Raw genomic sequence first — 13,329 nt, 5'->3', positions numbered from 1 at the left:
TTTGGTAATATCTAAGCTAATAAGCATATTTTCTTAGCAACCAAACAAATATAAATATCAAGTCAGCTAACATGATTAAAAAGAATAACACAACATATAATACTGGAACCAAGCCTATATAAATAGATATGTTGATTCCTTCTTTCATGCATTCTCAAACCCAGTTGAAAGCCTAGAGCTTAGTAGCAACCCTTAGGCTTCTTCTTCTTCTTCTTGTTCTTATTATTATTTTTACTCTCTATCTCATAAAACCTAAAAAAAAAAATTAAGCTTTTTTTGCAGCTTGGAGGATAGAATAGTGGCGGGTTTTTCAAGCAAAATAACAACTGGAGTTAAGCTCTCTCACTGAGAAAAAACTGGTAAGTTTTTTTTTCTTTTTCTTCTTTAAAGAAAAGTGAAGAAAGATTTGATACTATTGTTTATGATATAGTCGGTTTCATGTCTATACTTTTTTTTCTTCTTTTTTTAATAAAGTTCTTAGTTAAGTTGAAAAAGGAAGAGTTTGATAGTAATGTTTAAAACATAAAATTTATGGTTTTTGGGTTCTTTTTATTTTTTAATTAATATTTTAAATTAATAAAATTAATGATTTAATAGAACTTAAGCTATTTGTTTTAGAAAGTTCTACAAATATTATTTTCAATAAAATTGAAAAAAGAAGAAGAAAACTTTGGTAGTGAGAGCATATTATATTATTTTTGAGGATTTATTGGAACCGAAAATAACAATTGGATTTAATATTATATTTGATTTAGAATCCCAACTATTGATATTATAAAAAAAAAATTCAATTTCATAAGTATAAAATAATTATAATATTGCGGATTGAGTCTTAGTTTGATTGGCATAAGTATTTTTGTCAATACAGGGGACGTGGATTTGAGTGCGTTGAAGCGCACTATTTTTCTATTTATGGGTTGGGAAGGAATTATGAGTAGTTCTAGGTATTATTGTATAAAAAAAATAAATATAATAAATTATTAAGAAAAATAATTATGATACTAATTTTATTAAGATGTCTTTAATTTCAAATATTAAAACATTAACTAACACTGTTAATTTAGAAATTAAAATATTATAATGAATGGTGATACACCTTTTTGAACCACCAAAGTGCACACAAAAATTGGCACCCAAAATAACAATTTGTCTTTGGGATTAGGAGGGAATAAAGGAGATGAAATTTTGACTATTTTATATATATAAAAGAGTATATTTTAATTTAAAAAACAAAAGAGTGCATATTTTATTGAGGGCAATAAAATAGTATCCATATAAACAACGTGGGTCAAGTTGACTTGAACCTAAAAATCTTTGTCTCTATGTTTCACCTGGTTTTAAAATATTAATTGATTTTACAGTTTAAATTAATTTGGTTAGGCTCACGGGTATACACATAAATGATTTATTTGGTGTCATTGTGTTATCACCTAATCACAAGCTAATTTAAAAAAAAAAATTAAAACTCTTGCAAAAAGTTGTTTTTTTGTGTATTTTAAAATGTGTGGTTACACTAGAAGTCAAGCTCCAAATTTTGATAGAAAAAATTTCTAAGTTGTAGGGAAAAAGGAATAGAAAATGAAAACAAGAATGATGGTGCAGAGAATATATAAATAGTATGGAGATGAAACTTTAGCATAAACATGACGTGTCAAAGAATAAATAAAAGAGGTTCCGACCCAAATGGATATTGAGAATCATTATTCTATTACTCAATATCGAATCATTACGACGTGGAATTCAAACATATAATCTCTCAACACCTTCTTCACCCTTTAACTTTTCACACACGCTTGGAAAGTGTTACGTGACCCTCTTCTCTACCTACATATTTACATCCATTCATTTTATGTTTCCAAAGGGAGTATCACATGTGTATGTATCATAATTAAACTCCATGCTCATGTGTTTTGCACAGGTATGATGAAGTACTAAACTACTTTTGCTTTTATGTTTTAGCATACGTTGCCTTTGGGGTTAAAAAAAAAAAACTGGATACATGTGCAATAGTTACATGGTCCAAGTTGAGTTAATTAAACAGCCAATTATATGTCTCTCACCGACATAATCAAACTGATAGAGACAGGATTTATGTTTTATTTAATGCTGAGGAATTCATTGTTTTGCAGATAAGAGTGAAGAATTGGCAATCAACATGGAGAACGGATATATCAACCCGGCACCAAGTCCACTTAGGAAAATCATCACGGTTGCATCCATTGCTGCCGGCATCCAGTTTGGGTGGGCTCTGCAGCTGTCTCTCCTGACACCCTACGTCCAGACCCTTGGTGTACCCCACGCTTGGGCTGCTTTCATTTGGCTTTGCGGTCCCATTTCTGGCCTTCTGGTTCAACCCATCGTGGGATACAACAGTGACCGTTGCACCTCTCGGTTCGGCCGACGCCGACCCTTTATTGTCATTGGAGCTCTCTCTGTCTCCATAGCTGTCTTCCTCATCGGTTTCGCCAAAGACATTGGCCACCATGCGGGAGATTCCTTGAAGAGAACGACCAAACCGAGAGCTGTAGCCATCTTTGTCGTCGGGTTTTGGATCCTCGACGTGGCTAACAACATGTTGCAAGGTCCGTGTCGAGCTCTCCTCGCGGACCTCTCGGCTAATGACCACAAAAAGATGAGAACCGCGAACGGGTGGTTCTCGTTTTTCATGGCGGTCGGCAACGTGTTGGGTTACGCCGCCGGTTCTTACTCCCACCTTTACAAGATCTTCCCTTTCACCAAAACCACAGCCTGCGACATGTACTGTGCAAATCTCAAATCATGCTTCACCATAGACATCATGATCCTCTTGTTAGTAACAGTAACCGCAGTCACAACCGTGAAGGAAGATCCCTTTACCAAGCAAATCCAAGATGATGGGAGCAAAGAATCGACTCCTTTCATAGGTGAAATGATAGCAGCTTTCAAGAGCTTGAAGAAACCAATGTGGATCCTGCTGCTAGTGACTTGCCTCAATTGGATAGCTTGGTTCCCATTCTTGTTGTTCGACACTGACTGGATGGGCAAAGAGATTTACGGTGGGGAAGCCAAGGGAGATGCACATAAAATTAAGCTTTACGGTGATGGGGTTCGAGCTGGTGCATTAGGGTTGATGATTAACTCCATCGTCTTGGGGTTGACTTCACTGGGGTTAGAGCCTGCAGGGCGGTTGATCGGTGGAGTCAAGAACTTGTGGGCAATCGTCAACTTCATCTTGTGTGCGTGCTTGGCGTCTACGGTGTTGATCACAAAGATGGCTGAGGCTTGGAGACAACACCATGGGTCCCCACTCACCCATCCTCCATTGAACATTACAGGCTCTGCTTTGGCTGTATTCGGTGTCTTGGGTATTCCACTTGCGGTTAGTTCCATTCTCTTTCTTTTCTCTCTTTTGTTTTCTATGTATAATTAAAGCAACATGTCATGTGATTTGAATTTTAAAAAAACAAGGATTTGACTTTTGTGCCTTGGAAAATTGACTGCTTCTGTAAATGATTTGACCCTTTTTAGTAATTTGCAGGAAACTTTAGTAAACAGGTTTTCTTTTCCAGTCAAATTATACGTCAAATTAATCCTAATTACCACAGATTATATTATACTGGTTACGCAACATAATATGTGTTAGAGTCGTTCAGTTCTCACCCTGACAGGACAGCAATATTTCCTGCAATTTGAGCCATCAAAACAGTGAAACTAGACTATAATAATTGAGCCATCATTACTTATGAGTTGAAAAGTCTTTGGAACAATAGCAATGACGACAACTCTGGCTTTATTATGCAGGTAACATACAGTATTCCATTCGCTTTGGCATCCATCTACTGTTCTAGTACTGGTGGTGGTCAAGGTGAGTTGCAGGAACTTTTATTTTGTGTTTGAATAATCTATAATCATACGAAGATAATTATAATCATATGAAGATGATTCTCAATGGCAGGTCTTTCTCTAGGAGTGCTAAACTTGTCTATAGTTATCCCACAGGTACTTGCTTTATCATCTTTCTTCATATTCTAACTTAAAATATGGTAGACAGTATGTTGGTAGTTGATAAAGTGAAATTTAATGGCATGATATGTATAGACTCTGGCATGATATGTATAGACTGACTTTGTATGTGAAAATGGCAGATGTTCGTATCAGTAATTAGTGGACCGTTGGATGATGCATTCGGGGGTGGCAACTTGCCTGCTTTTGTGCTGGGGTCCATAGCGGCTGCTGTCAGTGCGTTGTTGGCTATATTGGCATTGCCGAACCCACCTAAACAAGTGTCCCTTTCGCCAGGAATGGGTGGTGGCCATTAATAAATAATCAATTCCACAGCTTCTGATCAGCCTCTTTGCATGCCAACAATGTGTTTCAAGTTTTATGATTTGCTTGGTGTAGTTTCATATAAATATTTGCTTTGATGCAATGCAGTCATGGCTTAGTCCCATGCCTCTCCTTATGTATTTTTAAGGTTTCCATATATAGGGAAGTTTGCAGGGAAATCCTTTTTATTTCTCTAAGATTTGTAATCTAAGCTTATAATTTCCAATATATCAGAACTTTCGAAAATGAAAATTTGAAAGCAACTTTTGTGTTATGTTTAATTTCTTAGTTGTTTCTCTTAATCAAAACTAACCTAATTAATCAAATAAGTGTTGGGTGTAATAGTAAGACCATTGCATTCCCAAAGGTGATGTGGCATGTTACATGTCATAGTCTGGTTATTTCTCAACCACACTAATTTTTAATAGTACAAATGGATGAAATTTTTAATAAAAAGGGATAAATTTGCTCTTTAATTTAGTATATAGATGATAATTTGTCCATTTTTTTAGTAGAGGAGGCAAAATGCAATAAAACTCTTACAACATGTTTGGTTTGGTGTATTGGCTAAGCCAATACACCCCTAATCGGTGGACTCCACCTAATCCCTCTCTATCCCGTGTTTGGTTTAAAGTATTGGTAATACGGGTGTAATCGGTTACTTTCCTAATCGGTGAAAATCACCGATTTCTATTCCCCCCATTTTGCCCAGATTAGGAACGACTTCAGCAAACCCTCCCTGTTTTACCCTCCCCGATCCCCTGTGTTCCTCTTCCGTTCCTTCAAGCTTGCTCCCCCCATTTCATTTCTTTTCTTTTTTGGCCGATTTGCTTTCTGTCGATTTGCTCTCTGTTTTACCCTCCCGATTGCCTTCCCTATTGTCTTCCTTCCTTCTACCTTCTGCCCATTTGCTCAAGTTTCGACTGATTTCCTTCTACCTTCTCCCTTCTTTTCTTTTTCTTTGCAACTTATCTGTCACTCTTTCGATTGGCCTTCTCAACCAGTCGACACTCTTTCGATTGCTCTCAAGTAGTGGGTTTCGACACTCTTTCGACCGATTGCTCTGTCGAAAGGTAAAGGTTACTGCCTTGTTAGTGCAAAGACGAGTGGTTGTGACCGGGATGGGAGTAGTAACTCCGCTTGGACATGAGCTTGATGTTTTCTATAACAACCTGCTCGAGGGTGTTAGTGGTATAAATGAAATCGAGACTTTTGACTGCGCTCAGTTTCCGAAAGTAAGTTGTCTTTGGTTGGGATCTCTTGTTTTGCTCTTGTTTGTACTGCTGCTCGTTCTTACTGCTCCTGTTTTCTCTCCAGAGGATTGCTGGAGAGATCAAATCTTTCTCAACTGATGGATGGGTCGCACCAAAATTTTCCAAGAGGATGGACAAATTCATGCTTTATTCTCTTACTGCCGGAAAGAAAGCTTTGCAAGATGGGGGAGTAAATGAAGCTGTAATGGAGGAGTTAGATAAAACGAAATGCGGAGTTTTGATTGGTTCAGCAATGGGTGGCATGAAGGTAAAATCTTTTTCTAGAAGAAGGAAAGTGTCATGGTATATAGTTTTCTTTCTATATCCATCGATTCATATACATTGCTTGTTGTGGAATGAACAGGTTTTCAACGATGCGATTGAAGCTTTGAGGATCTCATACAGGAAGATGAATCCTTTTTGCGTACCGTTTGCTACAACAAATATGGGTTCTACAATGCTTGCAATAGATTTGGTTAGCTTAAATTTAGATTCTGCAATGTTAAGAGAGACCTTGATGGATGTTAAAATTTCGAGTTTGAGCTTTAAACTGATGATTTCTTCAGGGATGGATGGGTCCTAATTATTCAATCTAGGCTTTTATATGTATATTATTTTTGCATGACCTCTATATGCACCTGAACGATGTATATGTACCTGAACGATAATATTTTATATGATATTGATAATATTAAGAAGTCCTAATTGCAATGACCTCTATATGCCTTAAGAGTATGATTTTTCATTTGAGAAAATGGTTATGCTGTGTTTATTTTACTTCATTTCTATCTTTTAATGAGAAAGAAGGGGCCCTTGTTTTCAATGTTGAGTGTTGAAATATAAGTCCAATTAGCATGGTTTTAAGTCCTAAGGTAGTCAGCATTGAGTTATTCTTAATGTTTAGCATGATCTTCATGTTTTGGCATCTGTTGGGGTATGCTTGATTGATTTCCCTTGATATATGATATTGATTGACTTTACATTGGGTTTTATTATGAATTAGGGATACACTAGTTTACATGTAGAGAATGCTGTCTTTGCTTTGTGTGACTGTTTTATCTGTCACGTTTTTACTGTTAGTGCATCTAGTTTCCAAGCATATAATAACTTAAAGCATTATTTAGTATTTAGTTATTTGTAAGCTGTCTTTAATTATCTGTTAGTGAAGTAAGTACTCACTTTTTGCTTCATTGACCAAGCTTTAACTGACCTATATCAAGTTGCGTTATGTTTCTTGAGGATTACTTCTTAGCTGTCTTTCCCGGTAGAACTTGCTAAATGATTGGCAATAGAGATTTCCTTTAACCGTCCAACCATTTTTTGATCGGCCAGTTGTTGTAATTACAACTTTCTTTTGGATTTTACAAGTTCCCTACTATCTTGATGAAGCTACAGGATGGGGTTTGAAAGTATCTGAGCTTAAGAAACAACTGCAGGAAGCCAAGTCTAATGGCATCACTATTAGGGCCTTGGTTGTAATAAATCCAGGCAACCCAACAGGACAGGTATCAATGAAATGCTTTCAGAAAAGTATATTATAAATGAAAAAGGTTCATGCAATTTCATTTTTCTATTATTTCATTTACGGAATGTGAATGAGCTTATACAAAGTTTGGAATTTTGACACAGAATATAAACTCTTTTACTGTCTCCAGGGTATTATGGAGAGTGTGGAAAAATGGGAGGTTACATGGAGGTTACTGGGTTTGGTGCTGATGTGAGGGAGCATATATACAAATTAGCATCTGTGAATGTGTGTTCTAACATCACTGGTCAAATTCTTGCTAGTCTTGTAATGAGTCCACCTAAGGTTATATCTTTTGCCATTTAAAGCCAGTTATCTGTTTGTATTCAAATGACATTGGATGTATGACATAGGACTAAATAGATTTTGAGCTTTGACAAGCTGCTTATAAGCATTGTTTCTTATAGAAGAAACACATTATTGGAGAAAGCTTTTGAATCTCCCAACTATTGGATTTGGGTTTCTTTTGACAATTTGTTTATTGTGCTTTTGTTTAGATGATGAGAAAGGAAAGTCAAGAATTATATTTACTCGTTAAGTTAAATGAAGATATTTGTAATTTAAAAAAATAAAAATTCAATATAAATTTAAAATAAGAGTTTAACTAAAAAATAAGAGTTAGTGGCAAAAATTAATAAAATTTAAATTTTAGTGGTAAAATTCAATAACATAAAAATTAAGTTACAAATTTACTCATATTTTTTTAAAAAATAACGGCAAATATAAATAAAAATAAAGTACAGTGACAAATTTCAATATTTATCTATAGTATGATGATAATTTCGCACTTTAATATTTTTTAAGAAAACAATATTTGAATTTTTTAGAATGGTACGGTAAAAAAAAATTTAAAACATAATTATTGTGCCAGCTATTTTAAAATTTTTACCAAACACAATTTTTAAAATTTTTAGATAATTTGGTAAGAAATTAACTGTATTCCAATTATTAAATAATATGGTAATTTAAAATAATTTTAGTACAAGATCATATATATCTAATATAATTAATCGTCATTAATTTGAATTTATATTAAATAAGTAATTGAAAATATATATTTTATTAAATTATATTTAATAATAATTATGTTAAATTATATTTCATAGTATTATATATTATGATTTTAGAAAATTCATATAAGAATATTTAATATTAAGAATTTTATTAAATTATATATTTTAATTAAAATATATTTAATAGTAATTATGTTAATTTATATTTTACAGTATCATATATTATGATTTCAGTAAATTAATATAAGAATATTAATTATTAAGAATTTTATTAAATTATATATTTTAATTAAAATATATTTAATAAAAATTATGTTTAAATATGATTAAATTATTTATTATTGATAATAATAATCTTATTATAATTTAAATAACAATAACAATAATCATTTACCAAAACAAATTTATGCTAAGGGTATTCTAGTCATTTTAGTTTTTTCCATTATGCTATTACACCTCTATTACATTCAACCAAACACAAGATTACTATTACGCCTCTATTCCATTACATTCAACCAAACAGTTGATTTGCTATTACACCTCTAATCCAATACACCTTTAATCCAATACACCTCTAATCCAATACACCTCTAATCCAATACAGCGAACCAAACGCACCATTAGTACAGGGGCCTCCATAGTAATTTTTAATAAAAAGTCTGTTAATCTGTTAGTTGTTAGTTAGCTGTTAGTTAAATCTGTTGGTTTGTTCTTTGTAGATAGCATGCTCTGCTATGATGTATAAAAGCATTAACAACCACTGTACAGAGAAATAATTTTCTCAATATATTCCTCTTGATTCATAAAATCTCTGTTATTTTTCTATTTCTTGCTATAGTTTAGCATGGTATCAGATGTCCATTTCCTCCTGGAGTTATTTCTTTGAATACCTGTGCTTTTCATGGCTCCTACTTTTAGTCCGTCTGCTGTTCAATCTGTTACACCAGTGATGGCTTCCAATCTTACTGATGGAGACTTTGATAGTTGTTTCTTTTCCACCAAGAAAATCAGTGTTCTTCTTGATGACAATAATTACTTGCTGTGGTGTCAACAGGTTCTTTTGGCGATCAATATGTATAAGCTTCAAAATTGTTCCTCCTCCTCAACTGATCTTGGATGAAAATAGGGTGCCTCAAGAGAATCTTGAGTTTGCGCGGTTTGAACAACAAGATAGCGCTCTTGCACCGTAGCTCTTATCGTCAGTAAGTTAAGCGATTCTTTCACATCTCATTGGTCTGGATAGTAGTGCTCAAATCTGGAATACTCTTGTTAATTTGTATGACAGTAAGACTACCTCTCGGTTAATGTTTTACAAAAAGGCTTTACACTCTCAGCGCAAGGGTGATCTTTCCATGAAAGATTTCTTAATGAAAATCAAGGGTTACTGTGATAATCTTGCTAGTTGTGGAGAAGTTATTAGCGAGCATGAGCATGTTACTGCAATTCTTAATGGCCTATCGCCTGAGTATGAATCTGTTATTACGATTATCATTGCAATTCATATACCCTACAATGTGCAGGGTGTCACTACCATGCTTCTTGATGCTGAAGCACGACAACAAATTACAATAGTTGAGGCCCCTAGTTCAGCTAATATGATCTCTCATCAACACGTGGACCTTGTTGTCAATAGTGCGCCTACACCTGCTTATCGTCACCCATCAGCTGCTCGAGGTTGTGGGTGTGGTCGCTCATCTAGATCGAGTGTTCAATGTTAATTGTGTAGGAAAACAGGTCACCTTGTTGATTGATGTTACTATCGGTTTGATGCCTCCTACAAGAGTGCAGGCTATAGACCCCTTTCTTCCTCCCAAGCAAATGTCTGCATGTTTGGTACTGGATCTACTATCGCACCATAGGTGCCATCATCTATGCCCATGACGCCTCTTGCTGTTCCAAGTTCACAACCGAGTTGGTTTTTTCCACCTGCCCCAATTCCTACCTAGACTAATCCGTTTACTATTAGTTCTCCGCAACATGTCAGTGCACCCACTTCAGCAGCCCTACGCCCTCAAGCCTATCTTGTGACCCCTGAAATAGTTGGTGGCAATGCTTGGTATCCTGACTCTGGCACAACATATCATCTCACCAATTCAGTTGTTTCACTAGGTGAAAGTACTTCCTACAATGGTCTAGGTAAAGTGTATATTGGTAATGATACTATACTTCCTGTTATGTCTACTAGTAATCATCTTTGCTTACTCATTCATGACCATTATACATGAAATCCCTGTTATTTGTACTTGGTATAGCCAAAAACCTCTGACCTGTGTCCAATTTTACAAAAGATAATTAGGTGATATTTGAGTTTCTTCCTACACCGTGTCAGGTTTGTGATCTGAAAACTAGGGAGATAATTATTCGAGGATCGATGCATAATGGGTTGTACAGACTCCACTTAAATGGCTCTCTCAATACTACTTTGTCTTCTGGCTCAACCCATTGTTTTACAGCTAATACGATAGTTTCTTTAGGTATATGGCATTCTAGGTTAGGGCATCCCTGTAATGTCACACTTAAAAAGGCTCTACACCATTGTAACATACCATTTGGTACAAATAAAGAATCCCTTAATTGTGTTGCTTGCCACTTAAGAAAAGAACATAAGCTGTCATTTCATAAGTCTTTATCTAAGTATACTACACCTATTCAACTAGTGGTTATTGATGTTTGGGGACCAGCTCTAGTCTCTTCCAATGGTTTTCGTTATTATGTTGCTTTCACAGATACATATACAAGATACACTTAGGTTTATTTCTTGTAGAGAAAGTTAGAGGTGCTCACTATCTTCCCACAGTTTCATAGGCAAGCTGAAAGGGCTCTTAGCTGTAAACTTAAAGCTTTACAAACAGATAGGGGATGAGAATTTCAAGCGTTAAAGTTGTACTTATCTCAACAAGGGATTATGCATCGTTTTATGTGTCCATATACTTCTAAACAAAATTTTTTAGTTGAACGCAAACATAGACAGATAGTTGAAGCTGGTCTTTCCATGCTAGCTCATGCTTATATGCCCTTAACCTACTGGAATGATGCATTCAGTAGTGCAGTATACTTGATAAATAGGTTGCATTCTTTTCTCTTAGGCAACATCTCACCATATGAAAAGCTCTTTCATATTCAACCAAGTTATTCATTTCTTTGAGTTTTTAGCTACTTGTACTTTCCCAATCTTAGACCCTACAACACCCATAAGCTACAGTTTCGATCCACCCTATGCATATTTTTAGGTACAGCCCTTACACAAAGGGTATCATTGTCGGGATAATGATGGTAGAGTATATATTTCTCGTCATGTCACATTTCATGAAATTGTGTTTCTATTTCAAACCAACTGTTCAAAATCTGTTCCCTCCATGCCTTCTCCATAGTCTAGTTCTAAGCTGCTCGTGTTTTCCCTAAGCCATATGCCACATGCTAATCCAACATTTGTTGTTTCAACCACTCATCCAGTCAACTCATTGAATGATGTCCCTCTATCCAACTCACCTAGTTCAGTACATTCTTTCTGTGATAACTCTACATCTAGACTATATCTAGAATGTCTAGAACTGATATGTCAGACCAGCCACATCCTCAACCTCCTGTTCCACTTAACTCTCACGCTATGGTTACACGTAGAAAAGTTGGCATTTTTAAACCCAAGGCATACCTAAGCAAATCAACATGTTTCTCTAATGATACTCCTGCTGACATACATGAAGTAATGAGTGTTGGAAAGTAGCGGAACATAGTGAGTTTCAGGCCCTTCTTCACAATAACACATGGGGTATTTGTTCACTTCCTGTTAATCAAAGGGCGATCGGCTGCAAGTAGTTGTTTAAGGTGAAAAAGAAGGCCGATGGGATTATGGAAAGGTATAAAGCACGATTGGTGGCTAAAGGGTTTTCTCAGTATGTTGGACTTGATTTTCGAGACACCTTCAGTCTAGTAGTTAGAGTAACAACCATTTGAACTGTGCTTGCTATTGCAGTCATGAAAAGGTGGTCATTAAGGCAAATTGATGTCAATAATACTAATGCGTTGTTGAGAGCACCAAAAATATCTTATTCCTATAAAATAACGAAGAGAATAGTATAGGAGAAGTAGGGTCAAATCTTCAGGGATTGGATTTGCACAAGTTCCTATTCCTCAAGATCCCGGGCAGAGTCATGCTAAAAAAAAGGCGTACCTGGGAAAAAATAAAAAAAACAGAATTAAAAGTTTTATTGAATTGAAATTGCGTAAATTGAAATTAAAATTGTAAAGATAAATAAAGTTGAGAAAAGAGAGTTTTTGATGGAGAGATTTCAGCCTCTGGTTATCTCGATCGTCTTTGGGTTCGGTCCTAGGCTTTTAGGTGATCCTTCTCGAACAGAATAAGCCAGTTATAGTGGAAGAGTACGCCTACGACCAATAGCTCCACTTAGATTTTAGACTTACGATTTAAAGGAACTTGACTTTAGCCAACCGTTGCTTTTGTGGGACCGTCTTACACTAGACCATCGCTTCTCATTGGCGATTGCCACGCCATTTTGTCTCTTGGGCTCGATAACCACTGACGCAGTAAGCTAACGAACCGACTATGCAACCTTCACAAAACATACAAAGCGGTTGTCTTTACACAAGATGAAAAGATCACTTTTGAAGGGACATGGACGGAAGCGTAAGTCTCGTAGTACGAAAAAACGATGAATACTCGTTGAGAAGGCTAAGCGTGGATTCTAAGCCTCATTAACCTTTTTTGGGGAATCTCGACAACCTTTAGCTAGATGAATTTAGTACCTCATGCGTTTTGGGAAAAAGGAAATAAACTTAATAAAAATGGAATTTTATTGAATAAATGAAAGAAAAAAAGGCTAAACTTTTTGGGAGACGGAGCTTTACAGAAAAATATGAGTGCAATTTGTGTCACTCCATCCTCTATTTATAGTACTCAGAAAACCTAGTATATTCCTATCTAAATTCTAAAAGATAAATAAAGATAAATAGAGATAAATAGAAATAAAAGCTAAAATTAAATCTAAATAATAATATTAACAATTACCCTAATATAATTAAAATTTAAATAGAATCTTGTGTTTATAAAATCTCTTCTTTGCATTTTTGCCCTCAAGTCTTCCACACTTTGCATTTTCGACACCACTTCTTTCCTACTTCACATGCTGGCCCATTTAATCTTTAAATTCACGCTTTTTGCCCTCAAATTTCGTTTTGCCTTCAATTTAGTCCCTACAAGATAAAAAACCATAAA

General features: G+C 35.2%; 1 protein-coding gene and 1 long non-coding RNA gene across 2 annotated transcripts; both read left to right on the top strand.

Moving 5' to 3' along the window:
• The first annotated feature begins 1,688 nt into the window (after positions 1-1,688).
• On the top strand, positions 1,689-4,568 carry LOC107951579 (sucrose transport protein SUC2). The gene is made up of 5 exons (XM_016886675.2): positions 1,689-1,918; positions 2,130-3,358; positions 3,781-3,844; positions 3,935-3,978; positions 4,125-4,568. The coding sequence occupies exons 2-5, from the start codon at positions 2,156-2,158 to the stop codon at positions 4,296-4,298; spliced, it is 1,485 nt and encodes a 494-aa protein (XP_016742164.1). The 5' UTR covers positions 1,689-1,918; positions 2,130-2,155; the 3' UTR covers positions 4,299-4,568.
• A 959-nt stretch (positions 4,569-5,527) lies between these two features.
• On the top strand, positions 5,528-7,551 carry LOC107951578 (uncharacterized). The gene is made up of 3 exons (XR_005911830.1): positions 5,528-5,826; positions 5,923-7,063; positions 7,214-7,551. It is a non-coding gene; the product is annotated as an uncharacterized lncRNA (long non-coding RNA).
• The last annotated feature ends 5,778 nt before the right edge of the window (positions 7,552-13,329 follow it).

Source organism: Gossypium hirsutum, chromosome A02 (genome assembly GCF_007990345.1).
Source record: "Gossypium hirsutum isolate 1008001.06 chromosome A02, Gossypium_hirsutum_v2.1, whole genome shotgun sequence".
Taxonomy (NCBI): domain Eukaryota; kingdom Viridiplantae; phylum Streptophyta; class Magnoliopsida; order Malvales; family Malvaceae; genus Gossypium; species Gossypium hirsutum.
Note: the sequence above shows the minus strand (reverse complement) of the source record. Positions and strands in the feature narration are given on the sequence as shown.